The following is a 14,617-nucleotide window of genomic DNA, read 5'->3' on the forward strand; positions in this document are numbered from 1 at the left end:
CTGAGTATATGGGTACATATGTATATGTGGAATCCAATTCATTAGCAAGGTAAAGGCTTCAGTCATGATCTCTCTTATTGTAGGGTGAAAAATCGCATTGGTGCCAGCACAGTAACATTACAGGGAATAAATGTAGCCCGAAAACAACTGCAGTAGTAGTTACCACCCTATTCATGTAATAGTGTTACTAACGTTACCACTGTTACAGTAGTTAGTCCTCTGAAAACGTAACAGAAGACTTACCGTAGCTGCGGAGGATCCACTTTGTCCGGTCTGTACTATCGATGGGATGGCCGCGTAACCTGCAGCACACGTTTCATGGTCCGTGCGGCTAATTCCATTTTTTCATAATAATCATCTTCAGTGAAATGTTCTGAGCAAACACGATGGTTCTTGAAGGTGGCTCCAGGTGTATTTGGATCCATATCCAGAGCAAGTTGCCATAGATTCAGCGGTCAGCGTTTTTGGTTGAAATTCTATGAAACCTCATGGTATTACAAGGCTTTCCTGCTTATTGTTGCTGCTCTTTACAATACAGCAAACACCTATGATTGTAAACTATGCTTTTAGTATCTCATAATCGTCTATTACTCCAACTCTGATCAGACTCCAGGCGAACTCTCTTCTCCGTGACCGGGATTCTCGGGTGCAGCGAGCAAATCACTCCCCCCAAGTAGCAGAAGTACCAGTGCTTTGCCTTTCTGAGAATATAGTTCCCAGTTAGTATGCGGTTAGAATAAGTCTCTATCTCATGTGACCTTGTTTTTTGTACACCCTGTGACTATACAAATCACAACATGTAAATAGGAACATGTTAGCGTTATTTTGTCACTTACTGTATTAGGAGCAGTAGCTAGTTGGAACCAGTGACCTGCAGGATCTTTGCTAGGCTAAGCTAATTCTGGGGGTGTCAGACAGAATTACAGCACGCAGAGAAGGGTATGTATCGACTTGTCTAACACTGGGGGATATGGTGAATGAGCTAAAGTTCCAATAAGTTGGCATGTTCCTTTAAAAATGGTATGAGCAGAAGTACTGTGATTGGCCCATTAAATCAGAAGGCTGGAATGAATTCTTTAGATTGGGAATCTGTGTATTTAAGTAATGAGCCAAATCCCTTAAATTTAGTACTAAGCAAGGCAGAATGTGCTGCATGTTATTGTTTCAAGTTTGGTGCCGTACTCGTACTTGAATGACAACATATGCTTTAATTGTTAGAGATACATTCAACCAGTGAGAGAAAATCAAGGTAAAGTAGCATTCCTCTGGACATCGGCAAACTGAAGCCGTGCAAAAAAATGTTGATGGATGGTTACTCAGTTTCAAGGAGTACTGCTTGTTTTCCCATGAGGCAAGCCTTAACACATTGCTGTTTATACTGAGGTAAATGTTAAAGATCCATATATCTAGTTTTAACACAGGAAGGTGTGCACACAAACATGCACACATTCTCATGACAAGTTGCAGCCTGCTTCATTTCTCTCGTGTTCTTCTGCCATTCGTCTGTTCTGTTTTTCAACTTATAGTGTCCCTGCTCACACAAGTGCATCAGGATTTTACCTCTGGGCTCAGGCATCTCTGTGTGCTTGCCTGCCAAACATCCTAACCAAAGACATGCCCCTTCATCCACCTCCCAAGACCCCCCTCTCAGCTGTCTTTACAATGTGTATAAAGGCTCAAAAACCAGCCTCCAGGAACTCAGTTCAAGCAATTACAGACTCCAAAGAAAAATCCAAATGCTTTCACCAATATGTTTTGCTGTCTTGCAGTGAGCGGTGTGCTTTAGCTGTAGGACTGACAACGAGGCGAGACGGTGCTGGAATGGTATCAAGCATTGTGGTTAGCTATCCCAACCATAGAGAGAACATTGTGGCTTGAGAAATTTTCCCAGATTTGGACAGTTTTACTTTTTCCTGTCTGCTATTTTATTTGTTTTCAGACAAAACCATTGTGTCATTGTGTACTGTTGGTTTTTGATAAAAAAAATTTTTTTGCAAGTAACATTTGTGGAAATGGCTTAATTTTAGCACAATCCCCTTTGACACTCACTGCATCAGACACCATCAGTAAGTAATGTGATCTTGTGAGCTATTTTAAACTTCAAATTTAAAGCTGTTGATAATTGAGTGTTATGTGGAGCTTGACTTGTTTTGTGGCCAGTAACGATAATGTTATTTGCTGTTTTTGGCAAGGATTTAAAAACAAATGGGTTGTTAAGAGTTAGGACAAAATTATAAACTACGGCAGAATATCTTACAGTTCAGCTATAACTTAAACTTAAAAAATAGTGCGACATTAAACAAAATGGTAAATGTTGAGGAGTAAACCTTACTGAACAGTATTTTACTGTAGCACACATGGACACCCCAGGTGTTGCTTGTGTCTTGATGATACATGTTTACTTGATTTCCTGAGGTAAACCCTGGCGCTGATAATAACAATCTTCCCAGTGTCTGAACTTAGCTTCCTCCCTGCACCATGTGAGTGTGGACTCCGTGGGGTGTGTGTCAAGCTGTTTAATCATACAAGAGGGGTATTTACTCTGCCAGACTCTATAAGTGTATGGGACCTAAGAGATCACATCTGCAATTTAAGATTTGCATTTACAGTAGACCACTTCCCCCAGTATGTGTGAGTGTGTGAGCAAGATGAAACATGACGTGTGTGTGTGTGTGTGTGTGTGTGTGTGTGTGTGTGCGCGCGCGCGCGCAGGTTTGTCTTTTGCAAAAGACGTGATTTTATCTACCTTTGTAAATACATCTAATTCAAAGTAGTGATTTCTAATATTATCTAAATATTTTGTAAATGGAGGATTACTTATGGACAACATGTGTTCCTGTATGATGATAGGTGATCTGACACATTTTTCTTTTTCTGTTTTCTGCAGGGTGACATCCAGCAACTTCTGATTGTGGCTGATCCCAAAGCAGCATATGACTACTGTGAACATTACAGCCCTGACTGTCACACCCCCCACAGGGATTCCCTGCAGGCCCAGGAGCCAGAGGCAGAGGTCAGCCAACCAGGGAGGGTGGGGGAGATACAATAGAGAACCAATCAAGGGGCCTGATTCATTTGTATTTTTTTATCAGGAGATATTGGAGAGCTTCACTTTTGCACTGCTTAATGGCCATTTTCATGGCCTACTGATGTCTTTGACATGCAAAGGACTCACAGATGTCAGGTTTTATTCGGAAATGAAATGCTTTGATAGTTGCCTGTGTATTGGTTTCCATTTTGGTGAGGCTTTTGCCTTGTACTGTTAATGCACTTCATAGAACCACTTCAGTATGTGGCTAAGCACGTTTTACACTATGGAAAATATTTTTGTTAAAATAGGATATAATTAAGGGAATTTACCATACAATAGATCAGGTATTGTAGACACGTAAAGTAAATCCGTAGAGTGCTGATTAGTCAGGCTACACTAGTACTGGCAAGACAATCACACAGACAAGTGTAATATGAATATGAATGTATTCATTTGACAGTATTTCAATATGTTCACATATTGACAGACATACTTTATCGAACCGTTGGGGTAAATTTGCACTAAATGAATTCTTAAAACTGTGCATGGTGCACATCTTTCCACACCCCAATTAGTGATGTCATAGCAGGTGTCTTCCATCAGCTGTCAAAGGTGCCCGTTGTGATGTCCCTGATTGGAGGTGTGTGTGGCAAGACGTGCACCTTGCTTGAAGATTTTAAAGCATGGTAAGCAGCGCAGCAGCAGCTGGTGTCTGACCTGTGATATTTAGTTTATATTTACCATTTAAAGTACCAACAATAATGACTAATGACCACAGTGCAAACGCTGGGGAATTCAGTCAGCGCTGATCAACATGCAGTGTGAAATGTTAATTTTGAAGTTATAATGAAAGCAGCTGGTAGGGCTACCTATTCTATCTCTCTCTTTTTCTGCAATTTATAACAGCCTATTAACCCCAACTGTTTACTTATAAGTTGTATTCCTGTGAGTAAGAGTTGACCAAGCAGCAGCCAATGACAAAGTGGAATACATGTCTCTCTTTGTTATTCCATAGATGCATTAGGGATTTTAACTACTCACACACTTAAAACTGCATCAGTCTTAAGTGCAACAAGTTAAGCCCTTTAATCATTAAGATGATTATAAGGGGCATGGGGGAAACAATCATGGACACTGACCAGCTATAAAATTGCAATGTGGAGCCTGGACCTAAATCAGTGCCAGAGTCCCCAGAGGTCCATCCAGGCTTCCTTAGTTTGATAATTGGAAATGCACATGCTGCCAAATACTATAACCCATCATTTTGAATGAGTTTAGCATTGCATCATCTTCAGACTTCACTTTCAAGTTGGAGCATAAAGTGCTAAACCTTCATGACTAGAAGTCGATTATCAGAGTGTTATTACAGAGTATTATTATATTGTACTGTATAGTTTCATTTCCTATTCTTGCAAAAATGCAAAAAAACTACTTAATTAAAAGAAGATGCACTTTCTTTATGTCAGACCCCTTTAATCTAGCTGAACTTAAAAGTACTGAAGTGTGCAATTTATATGCTTGCAGTAAGAAAGTTCCATTACAATGACCCTGAAATGCAGCTGGTGTTTTGGTCTTTGTGGTTTCTTTGTTGTTTTATGAGTTCTTAAACATCCCATCTGCTTACGTTTTGTGGGCTAAGACTCACATGGCTAGTTTTAGTATTTGTTTACTTGTTTCTTTACCATATTAAGACCATTATCTAATTGAGTAACACTTGGCTTTGATTATTTAAAGGTCATTATGATTTGTTAGTTATTAGAAGACCTGCTTCTTAATGTTATAAATGAAACATTGTAATGCATTACAGCATTACACTTTGGCTTTACCTGTTTGAACATGTAGCATGCCCAGGATGATATGTACAATATGTATCATCCTCTTGCTGAAAGAGCACTAATGCTAACACTAAGAATTCTCTTCATTCCACTCTCTCTCCTCTCTCTCTATCCCAACCTCCCTAGTACACTACCGATTTAGATTACTCTCAGTTCTATGATTACTCTGAGGGAGCCACAGACACCATTCCAACCGATGAGTATTCTGACCCACAGGTAAATGAAAAAAGGAAAAAAAAAGTTTGTAATGTCTCTTTTTGTCCGTCATCCATCCCATTGCTCAGTTCGCCTTGTGTTGTCTGTGTGATGTCTCAATGTTATGTTTACGTGCACGCCAATACTCCAGTAACTGGGAATAATCCTCTTTATGACCATATAATGATTAGAATGTTTCAGACCTGTGTTTTTGCCCCACTACATTGAAAGAATAATCTATCTATAATCTAGTTGTCCTGACCTGGTTATGCCTACTCTGACTATGACCTTACAGCAAGGCAGCGGAGGTAGAACTTTGAGTGTGCATATAAACATACTAAGTGTGTCAGTCCTCCTTGTGTCTGTTTTATGAGGCTGCTGCCTTCTCTCACTGGGAAAATGCCATCTGCTTTGAGTGTTTTTTTTTGCATTCCAGCATGTCTTTAAAACTATTGTATACATATGGATATTGGCAAACTTTTACTATTTTATTACTGCAATGGCTCTAAAGAGTTGCTGAAAGGCAAATCCTTTGTTTGTTTGTGCATCTTTCCCAGATAGCTCCTTATATGTGCCCAAAAATTCTCCTGTATGTCACATGAAAGGCCCAGTCCTCAATTGTTGTGCAGCATCCTTTTCACCCAACTGTTACATGATCTAAAGTTAACTTTAACTTGGTCAGCATTCCAATTTCAGCCTATGTAGTTGATGTACATGGTCAACATTTTCAAACACACCATGCAGGCCAACTACTGTACATTGGCTGCTACTGGCAAGTGGATCTGGGGTCTGACAGCTTGGCTGGAATGGACTCTGTACAACGGCCACGTATTGTGTCTTTAAATCATTTCCACTTTTGAATGTTCCATGTTTGTCTTGGTGTTCTTTGTTGCCGCAACCTCTTCCAGAGAAAGAAACGTAGTGTCTCCATGAAAAAGAAGAGGACCAGAAAGTCCCTCAGTAAAACTAAGGCCAAGCCCTTAAACTTCTTTGCTGCCAAAAAATCACCAGCTAAAAAGTTTGCCTCTAAGAAGAAGCGACAGATGCCTGGCTACCAGGCCACAGCGCCAGCTCGACCGAGAGGCAATTTTAGGGTAAACGTTCATGTTAAGACAAGAACAAATCCCATCAAGATCTTCCAACCTTGAAGGGAAAATCTATGATGGCAGACTGAGAGCTCGCTAACCTCTTTTGTGTAGAAGTAGCCAGCTTGAAAGGACCCCTAGCAAATAACCTCTGGTTTGAGCTTTTGCTTTAACCTTCGCTTTATATTTCTTTCCTTTTTTCAACATGACTCAGCCAAACAATGTAGGAGATTACAATACAGACTTTGACTACGGAACTGTAGATGGTACTCAAACTCAGGCTCCCTTTCCCACGAGCGGACCCAGTGAGGTAATTTTTATCCTTATTCTCATCTACTTCTAAAAAACGGTGTTGGGGGTTTTGGGAAATGTGGGCCGGGAAGATTTTACCAAAGGAAATATCTGGTATGAAATGACACAACCATTCCAATGAATTGTTGTGTCTTCTGACTTAAGATTTTGATGTGTGGCAGAACTGATGGACAGGGAAGATTTGTTAATGTTTAAAAGCTACAATCCACTTGTTTCACTGCATACACTATGTGGATTATAGGGATGCATTGCATGCTTAGAAAATAATGTGGAAGAAGTTGATGATGACAAAGCCTCTCTCATCCCATGTCACTTACAATAAATGTGGAGAGTAGTGGATTATCTGTTTAACAAAATGTGCCCTGTCCATCACATCTTATGCTTGGTTTTGTATCACTAGTTCTGCTAATAACCTCTAAAAGAGCAAAAATCTCCTCACAGCCAGCTATGAATGTGCATTATCTACTGCAGCATTTAGACAAAGTGGATGTCATTCTCCAGGCAATTTTAAATATATCACTTGGCAAGATGGATTTCTGCCAAAAATAACTGTGTGCATCCACTTTGTTGTTATCGGAAGCTAAAGCTAAACAGTGATCAGTTTGGAATGAAAGAAAACATTGTGCCAGGTGATTGTGTTTGTAGTAATTGTGCCAAATACAGAGTGTTTTTATATATACACAGCCGGCTCGAAACATATTCTATCAAAATGGATTTGTTGACTAACAAAAGTAAATTTGAGTTGTATGCATCTCGATGCACTCTATATATGTGCACAGCTACTACAATCTGATGATTGATTGATTATGTTTCCATGCAAATAGCTGCTAGTGTCTTTTCAGCCTTTTTTACTGTCTGTATCAGTATATCATGTATGGTTGTATGATGAGAGAGAAAAGAAGGCTGAGGTAACAAAGTCTATGTGACATTTATGGTTAACAAACTTTTAATCCTCAGAGTTGATTTTATTCAGCTACTATGGTAACACTTCATTTATTCCTTTGTATTATACCATGTCTATTTACTGAACTTAGGTGTACTGTAGGGATAACTGCACAACCGTATTTCATGAATGTGTAATTTAAAATAGCATACATAATTTGTAACATATCCATCCACTTATCCATGGAAAAGTTTAACACCAGTTTTTTTCTAGGATTGTAAATGCATATACTTAATCAGCATATAATAATATATATATTTTTGTTGTTGTTGAACATATTCAATTTAAACAGTAACGGTCAGATATTTTCTTCCTCAATGATAACTTAAGATTTGTATTGTTGTTGGAATAAATATGGTGTTACCATTGCTATTTAAAGGTCAGTTTTCTGCAAATCATGCTGAATTTACTTTCAATTTGCTTTAATAACACCTACAAGTAGACCATTTTCCTCAATTGCTTAACTAACATGCTTATTTCCTTGGTTGCTCATCATTACCAACCCCCTTCTTCGCTTGGGTAACACCTGGAAGGCTGTGGAGGAGGATGTTATCGGTGCATATGTCACCGAGGCCACTCCCATTGTTCCGGAGTCCATTGTCCCAGAAACGGTGGACAACTTGGACACTGGTGCGGAAGCATATGACCTTAAGGAATATACCCTAAAGGAGTATGACTTGGGCGAGATTGACAACAGGTTGTATGATTACGGAGCATATGATGAGTATGGCACAGCCCTGTCCAAACCCACGGGAGCCTACGATGATGAGGTGGGGCCTGGGATAGCTGCTGAAACTGACGTTTCTGAGAGCACCGTAAGTACCACACCCTGGCCGGGTGACTGAGGGGTGTGAGCATGAACAGCACGCATTAGGGACTCTGTTTGTGTAATGAACTCACTCTGTCTTCCAGTGCACGCCTTCCTAGTTGGTTGCTTGGTAATGTGTCATGGTGTGGAGTCTTGCTGCTGTCCCACTTGTGTGTGACTAGTGATTTAATGATTGACAGCTATGATAGGGACAATGCATGCACCTGTGTTTTCTGAGAAAGAGTGTGACTTATTACTTCTTAATTTATTAAATCACATTCTGACATACTGTACAGTGTGTGCACAAACATATTTAGTTTTTCTTTCTTTAAACTTCATCTCTCTCCTCAGACAATGTCCTTCAGTTAATGTCGGCCCAACCTTCACACCACCCATACATACCCAACGAGCCATACGTTCCCCTCCCCACTCACTCATCTCAGCAGTCAGATTGGATCTCTCCCTCTCCTCCTCTGACATTTTAACAAGCAGCCTGTCTGTCATATCCCTCCCTCTATGCACAGAAATTAGCGCAAAACTTCACAGCACACACACATTCACACGCAATCGTAATCAAGATGTTATGGATTCCTTGTCACAGTTTGTCATCTGCGTAAAGTATAACTATGTAAAATACATCCTTCTTTACACTTTGTCTTTGTTTATCCATTTTGGCCCCAGTGCTGTTTAAATTTACCTACTTTTAGAACATCAGCAAACACAAATTTGTGTATGTGTGCCTGTGGGTATTGTCAGCATGTGAGGGCAAGGACTTTAATGGTCTTTTTAGTACCCTTCTACGTACACACCGCCCAACCTCCCACTCTTGAACAAACTTCTAGCTTCAAGCTTTTAGTCCTACCCATCTCTTCCCACCTTCTCCACTTTCACCCCCAAAACACATATAAACACACAATGCAGCTGGGTCATACCACGAATAAAATATATTTTTGTTCAGCTATGTATTTAGATTTTGTCATTTGCAACAGTGCACAAAGATTAGAAAAGAAGATGCTTTACTTCACTTAAATGTGAAACTGTACATTGTAAGGCAATGTTACTTATTGTCTGTTACTATAAATTAGTGTTTTACCGGGGGTGGGGGCACAGTGCTCATTGCACATAAAACGCTACATGACAGCACTTCCAGCAAAGTTCACAGAGAACAATGAGGGCATAACAGCATCACCGATCTGTTTTATCCTAATATTCTCTGGTCCAGCTCAGCTAAAAGCTGTTGTTCGCTACCAAGCCTGCTGTTACAGATGTGAACAAACCACAGACGGTTGCCTCGTTTAGCAACATTTTAGTTGGTCATCATTAGCCATACTGCCCAATGGCAATGCAATGACACCATTGCTGCATTTCAAGCACATAGAGGTACATTCTTGCTCAGTACAACTAACATTTTTACTGTTTGGTCACATAATGTTATTTCACTTTGGGTCATTCTTGATTCACTCTCTGCCTCTTACATAGCTACAGTAGTTGCACCTAAGTATGTGGTATTGATAGATTGTTCCAGCACTAACAAACATCCTCCTTATCATCATTGCTATCCATTCACCTGTAGACTATAGCTGCTGTGTGAAGAATGTCACCTCTGTTTGCTTTGTGACTGCAGGTTGCGGGGGCTGTAGGAGCCTTTGGCCAGAAAGGAGAAAAGGGCGAGCCGGCTGTCATTGAGCCTGTAAGTGATATAATCATGTCATTGTAGTTTGTCAAATCATTTCATGTCAAATTATTCTGTTTACTGAGTGAGCTGTCGAAACTTTCCCTTACTTGTATCACATAAGTTGCAAATGATCTGAAACCAAATTAGTTGACTTATCCCAAACCTGCTCTTGCACAGTGTTTGTGGTGTGAAACAATGTGTTTTTTTTTTTTAAGGGCATGCTGATTGAAGGACCACCAGGACCCTCCGGACCAGCTGTGAGTATATTGTCGAAAAAGAAATAAGTCAGTGGGTTGCACCTGGGCGCGGTTATACACCATTGTTGTCAGAATTGAATGAGCTCTTCTGCTGGTGGTCTGATGACTGAGCTTTGTCTTTTTAGGGTCTTCCAGGTCCCTCAGGCCTACAAGGACCCCCAGGCCCTGCTGGAGATTCTGGGGACAGGGTGAGTTGTCAATTATGTCCCCAAACCAGCCACGTATTTTTACACTGTAAATGTAATGTGTTCAAACTATCGGTGTACCTGTTGAGACAGCAAAAATCAAATCTAATAACAACTGGAAGATCTTTGACTCGCTAAACCATGCCAAGCCTCTTTTGTTGAATCATATTTATATAAGATAAATATATGTAAGTTACATGTAAAAGTTCACCTTATCTTCTACACAAAACTTCCTTACTTGAGATCATGCTAGTAGCTTGCTGTTAAGTATTAGCATGCAACACTACAGCCAGTGATCTAATTGGCACCACTAAATGAGTGTTTATGTATTTATCACTTTATTGATAAGATGACCTGTAAGACTCTGCTGTATAGAACCATTTTGGCCACATAAGATTTTTTTTTTTGGCAGGTGAATAAAATTGTACATTGGGAAAGATCGCTCATCATCTCAACCATCATTGTACATCAGTGTAGAAATAATAGCAATAACCTTAGCAACAGTATCTATGGAGTGACCTTGGCTTAAATTGATTACAAACTCTTAATAGTAAATTTTTACATTTTTACACAGCCAAGCTGCGATAACCTGCTTTAAGCACTATAATGCACCCCAAGGTGTCTAAGTATACATAAAACACAAATAGAGTCAGTGGAGGGATACTGGAGCTCCACTATTTTTACTGCTTAAGTATACTTTCATACTTTAAGCATAGTGTGCAAAAAAAAACTAAATACAGTAAGACCTTAAGGAAAAATGTTTTATCACATCTATTATCATGGTCTCTTGAAGATTAGAAGATGAGGAATGATATTTGGCCTGTCTTTTCCTTGGTAAACGGTAACCATATTTAACGCTTTGCTCTTTAGACTCTCTCTCACAGACATGCAACACACACACACTCATACACACAAACATGCACTCCAGAATTAATGGGAAAGGATTTTGGTTTTGGAGCGTACACAGTAGCATGGTTTACAGATAGACAGGCTAGTATACGTGCTGGAGGAGAAGGCGCACATGTCAATCAAACTTACAAACAACACGCCTCCAGCATGTGCCGCTCTGTGTGTGTGTGTGTGTGTGTGTGTGTGTGTGTGTGTGTGAGAAAGTGTGTGTCAAATGCAAGACAACTCATGATACATTTTCAGGTACAAAGCAATATCATAGCAAAAGTATGTATACATATGTTTCTGCATGTTGTCATTTTGTCTACAATGCCATGTGATTTTATTCAAACCACATAGTTTAGCTATTTAGATTTGATAACATATACTGTACATTGCATACATACAAGCAGCCATATGATTTGTATTTTTAAAAATCAGGGGAGGCACCAGAGGAAGAGGAAATCAAAATATCCATCATCACGTTATTTTATGTTTCTTTTTTCTTACAAATGTTAGTTTTAATAAAGTTAATCAATTTTATAAATCAGGTGGCATGTCTTGTATATTGCAGGGTCCTCCTGGTCGTGCTGGTCTGCCTGGTGCTGATGGTTTGGCAGGGCCCCCTGGTACCATGCTGATGCTGCCAGTAAGTGCTCAACTCAACAGTAGTACATACCAGTGATCTTTTCATCATATAATTTCATAAATAGGCTAATTTCTAAGTTATTGAATTGAGACAAACAGTTTGAGCAACTTTTTTAATGCCTATGTGTGTTCAACAGTTTCGTTTTGGTGGCGATGGTGAGAAGGGTCCAGTGGTGTCGGCCCAAGAAGCCCAAGCCCAGGCCATCCTGTCCCAGGCCAGAGTGAGTAGAAATGGACATTTAAAAAAAGGCTGTGGCCAACTCCCCACGCCCATCCTGCTCCATACTCACAGTTGTAGGGGGAAAGGAGGGGAAGGATGAAGGAGACAGTATTTGGTGGGGAGGGAAGGGGAGTAAACTGCATTTTGTTGGCCTTGCAAGGCTAAAAGGAGACATGCCGAGCAGGCTGAAGAGCAACAACATAAAAAGACCATTTTGAACAGATGGACAGACTGGAGAGACTGTTAAAAATACTTTAGGGGCTCTCAACCTGCGGGTGGGCTAAACCAACAGGTGTAGAAAATGTCTTTGTGTATATGTAGAAGAGGAGGTGGGTGGTTAGAGGAAAAGAGAAACTCTGGATTTCTGTAGACGATATTGCACATTAATTACCCATTTTGGGAGAGACAACCCAATAAGAAAGCCATTAGAGAATGACACACACAGTGCAGAATATAGAAATAGACCCAAAGGCATTGTAGACATTATAATGAATAAAATTGTCTTTCATGCTTTGCTGTGAAGGATTTGTTACATAGTATGTAAGCAAAAAGACCAAGATACGCACAGACATTTAGGATTAAGAATGCAAACTAGATATAGTGATTACAGATATGCATTAGGTGCATTTCTCAGTGTACTCATTTTAAAACTCTGAAGAAGCAAAATAAAGTATAAATAGTATGGTAAAGAATGACCAATCAAAATATATGTAATTGTCAATATGTAATATGATTGGTCATTCGCCCACCACTTCAAAATATCTTATCTCTAATCTAAAAAAATCTAATTTGATCTAAAATGATGGTCACCATCAAATTAAAATCATCAGAGTCATACATTTCATTGATTTTGATTGTATTCTGTCATAAAACAACCTACACATAACAATAACACGTATCTATGTAAAATTAAAAAAATCACGGATTCAGTTCAGCATGGAACATAAAACGTGCAGTACAAATAAATAATATATGGCATAGAAACAAGGTGTTGTGTATAAAATCAACATTTAAAGAAGTTAAAATATCATGGCAAAAACATATACAAGCACATAATATATGCTCTATACTGTATACAGAATGTGGATTTTCTTCCTCAAAACATGGAATTTCACCTTGTTCTTGTCTGTGCCTGTACCCTGCAGCTGGCTATGAGGGGACCCTCAGGGCCAATGGGTTTGACAGGAAGATCTGGACCAGTGGTGAGTCTGCTTTTTTTGTTTTGTTTTGTGGTGGTGGTTTGTACAAATTTGGCTACTTGCCATGTATCATACGTGCATTTGATAATAAAAGTTGTCGTAAGCACACAGGATATGTATTCTATCTATCCATATTATGGCTATGACTATCAAAGTTACAATTACCCAAACCTTGATAATATATGCTTCTCACCAATATTTCAGAAACAGCTTTGGAATACAATGCTGTAGACAGTTCTGGATTGTCTCAGGAAAACCATCTCAGTGTTTTCAGGACAAATGTATTGGAAGAGACCAGAACAGTTTGTTTAGAAATATTGTTTCGATGCATCAGTGGCTCATGGTAGTGTGGCTCAGTGGCCACACTACCTAGCTGTTTGGTGCTACCAGCTGCCAAGAAAATGTCATTTTGTTGTTAGTCCACCCCATCCTCCTCTCCTTTCTCTTGGGCTTGTTGATACACAATCCACTATTAATCTGCAGGAAAAGGCCCTAGAAAAGACACAAAGAATTACCCTCTGTTAAATCTGGTCTTCTCGGGCTAAAGGTCATGCATAATAATCTGAAACACAGTGGCTGAGATAAGGAATGTGTGGCTTTCATCTGCTGCAAATGTATCTCTCTAAAACGTTTCCTTTATTGATTAATTACATGTTTAAAACCCAGTTTCAAGCTATTTTATGATTCTAAAATATCTGTCTGTAATTGCCAAATCACTATCTTTGTCTGAAGACAGATTACAGTATATGCCCCAAATGTCAGCTGAGACCAACAATTTAGCATTATATTTTTAGACTTAAGTACAGTATATGCCAAAAGGCACCCGGTTGTGGTAATGTGCCTGAAAGTGTTTTTAACATTTAATGCTATCAGGATAATTCCACATCCTTTTTAAACAGATTCATCATTTACATGCTGAAAACAAGCCATTACCATCAACTTGAACACCAACGTTTGTACCTGCAACACATTATCCATTATTAAAGAAAAATTGTCAGAGAGTCAAAGTAGAGTGATAGAATGTATGAGAATTTAAAGGACCTTATTGTCTTTGACTGTCTTCACTGGAGTTCCCAGGTAGTTTATGCATCTGCAGTAACAGGAATGTGTGGATTCATTTTTCTTCAGACAAAAATAATGAACAAATATAGCTAAACATCGCCATCTGCTGTTTACTTTAGACTATGTTTTAGTCCTCTGTCCTGTAGCAAACTGCATGTGTCACAGTTTGAACGAAAAGTACTTGTATTTGATTTTGTGTTCTCTGTCTTCAGGGTCTGCCTGGTGCTCCTGGACTGAAAGGTGAATCTGGAGATCCTGGTCCACAGGTGAGTAG

The 14,617-nt window shown here is 39.4% G+C and overlaps 1 protein-coding gene across 8 annotated transcripts in view; it reads left to right on the top strand.

Annotated features, from left to right (window-relative positions):
* Nucleotides 1-14,617, top strand: part of col11a1a (collagen, type XI, alpha 1a) — a 95,894-nt gene that overhangs the window by 21,764 nt on the left and 59,513 nt on the right. For 3 of the 8 annotated variants that reach the window (XM_032503774.1, XM_032503781.1, XM_032503775.1), the window contains exons 5-15: nucleotides 2,888-3,013; nucleotides 4,993-5,082; nucleotides 6,361-6,456; nucleotides 7,935-8,216; nucleotides 9,834-9,899; nucleotides 10,100-10,141; nucleotides 10,267-10,329; nucleotides 11,789-11,863; nucleotides 12,000-12,083; nucleotides 13,228-13,284; nucleotides 14,556-14,609. In XM_032503774.1, coding sequence (XP_032359665.1) covers nucleotides 2,888-3,013; nucleotides 4,993-5,082; nucleotides 6,361-6,456; nucleotides 7,935-8,216; nucleotides 9,834-9,899; nucleotides 10,100-10,141; nucleotides 10,267-10,329; nucleotides 11,789-11,863; nucleotides 12,000-12,083; nucleotides 13,228-13,284; nucleotides 14,556-14,609 — 1,035 coding nt within the window. Of the gene's footprint in view, nucleotides 1-2,887; nucleotides 3,014-4,992; nucleotides 5,083-5,969; nucleotides 6,156-6,360; nucleotides 6,457-7,934; nucleotides 8,217-9,833; nucleotides 9,900-10,099; nucleotides 10,142-10,266; nucleotides 10,330-11,788; nucleotides 11,864-11,999; nucleotides 12,084-13,227; nucleotides 13,285-14,555; nucleotides 14,610-14,617 lie in introns of all 8 variants that reach the window. The other 5 variants (XM_032503776.1, XM_032503777.1, XM_032503778.1 and 2 more) reach the window with 5 other exon arrangements.

The sequence above is a fragment of the Etheostoma spectabile genome, chromosome 22 (assembly GCF_008692095.1).
Source record: "Etheostoma spectabile isolate EspeVRDwgs_2016 chromosome 22, UIUC_Espe_1.0, whole genome shotgun sequence".
Lineage (NCBI taxonomy): Eukaryota > Metazoa > Chordata > Actinopteri > Perciformes > Percidae > Etheostoma > Etheostoma spectabile.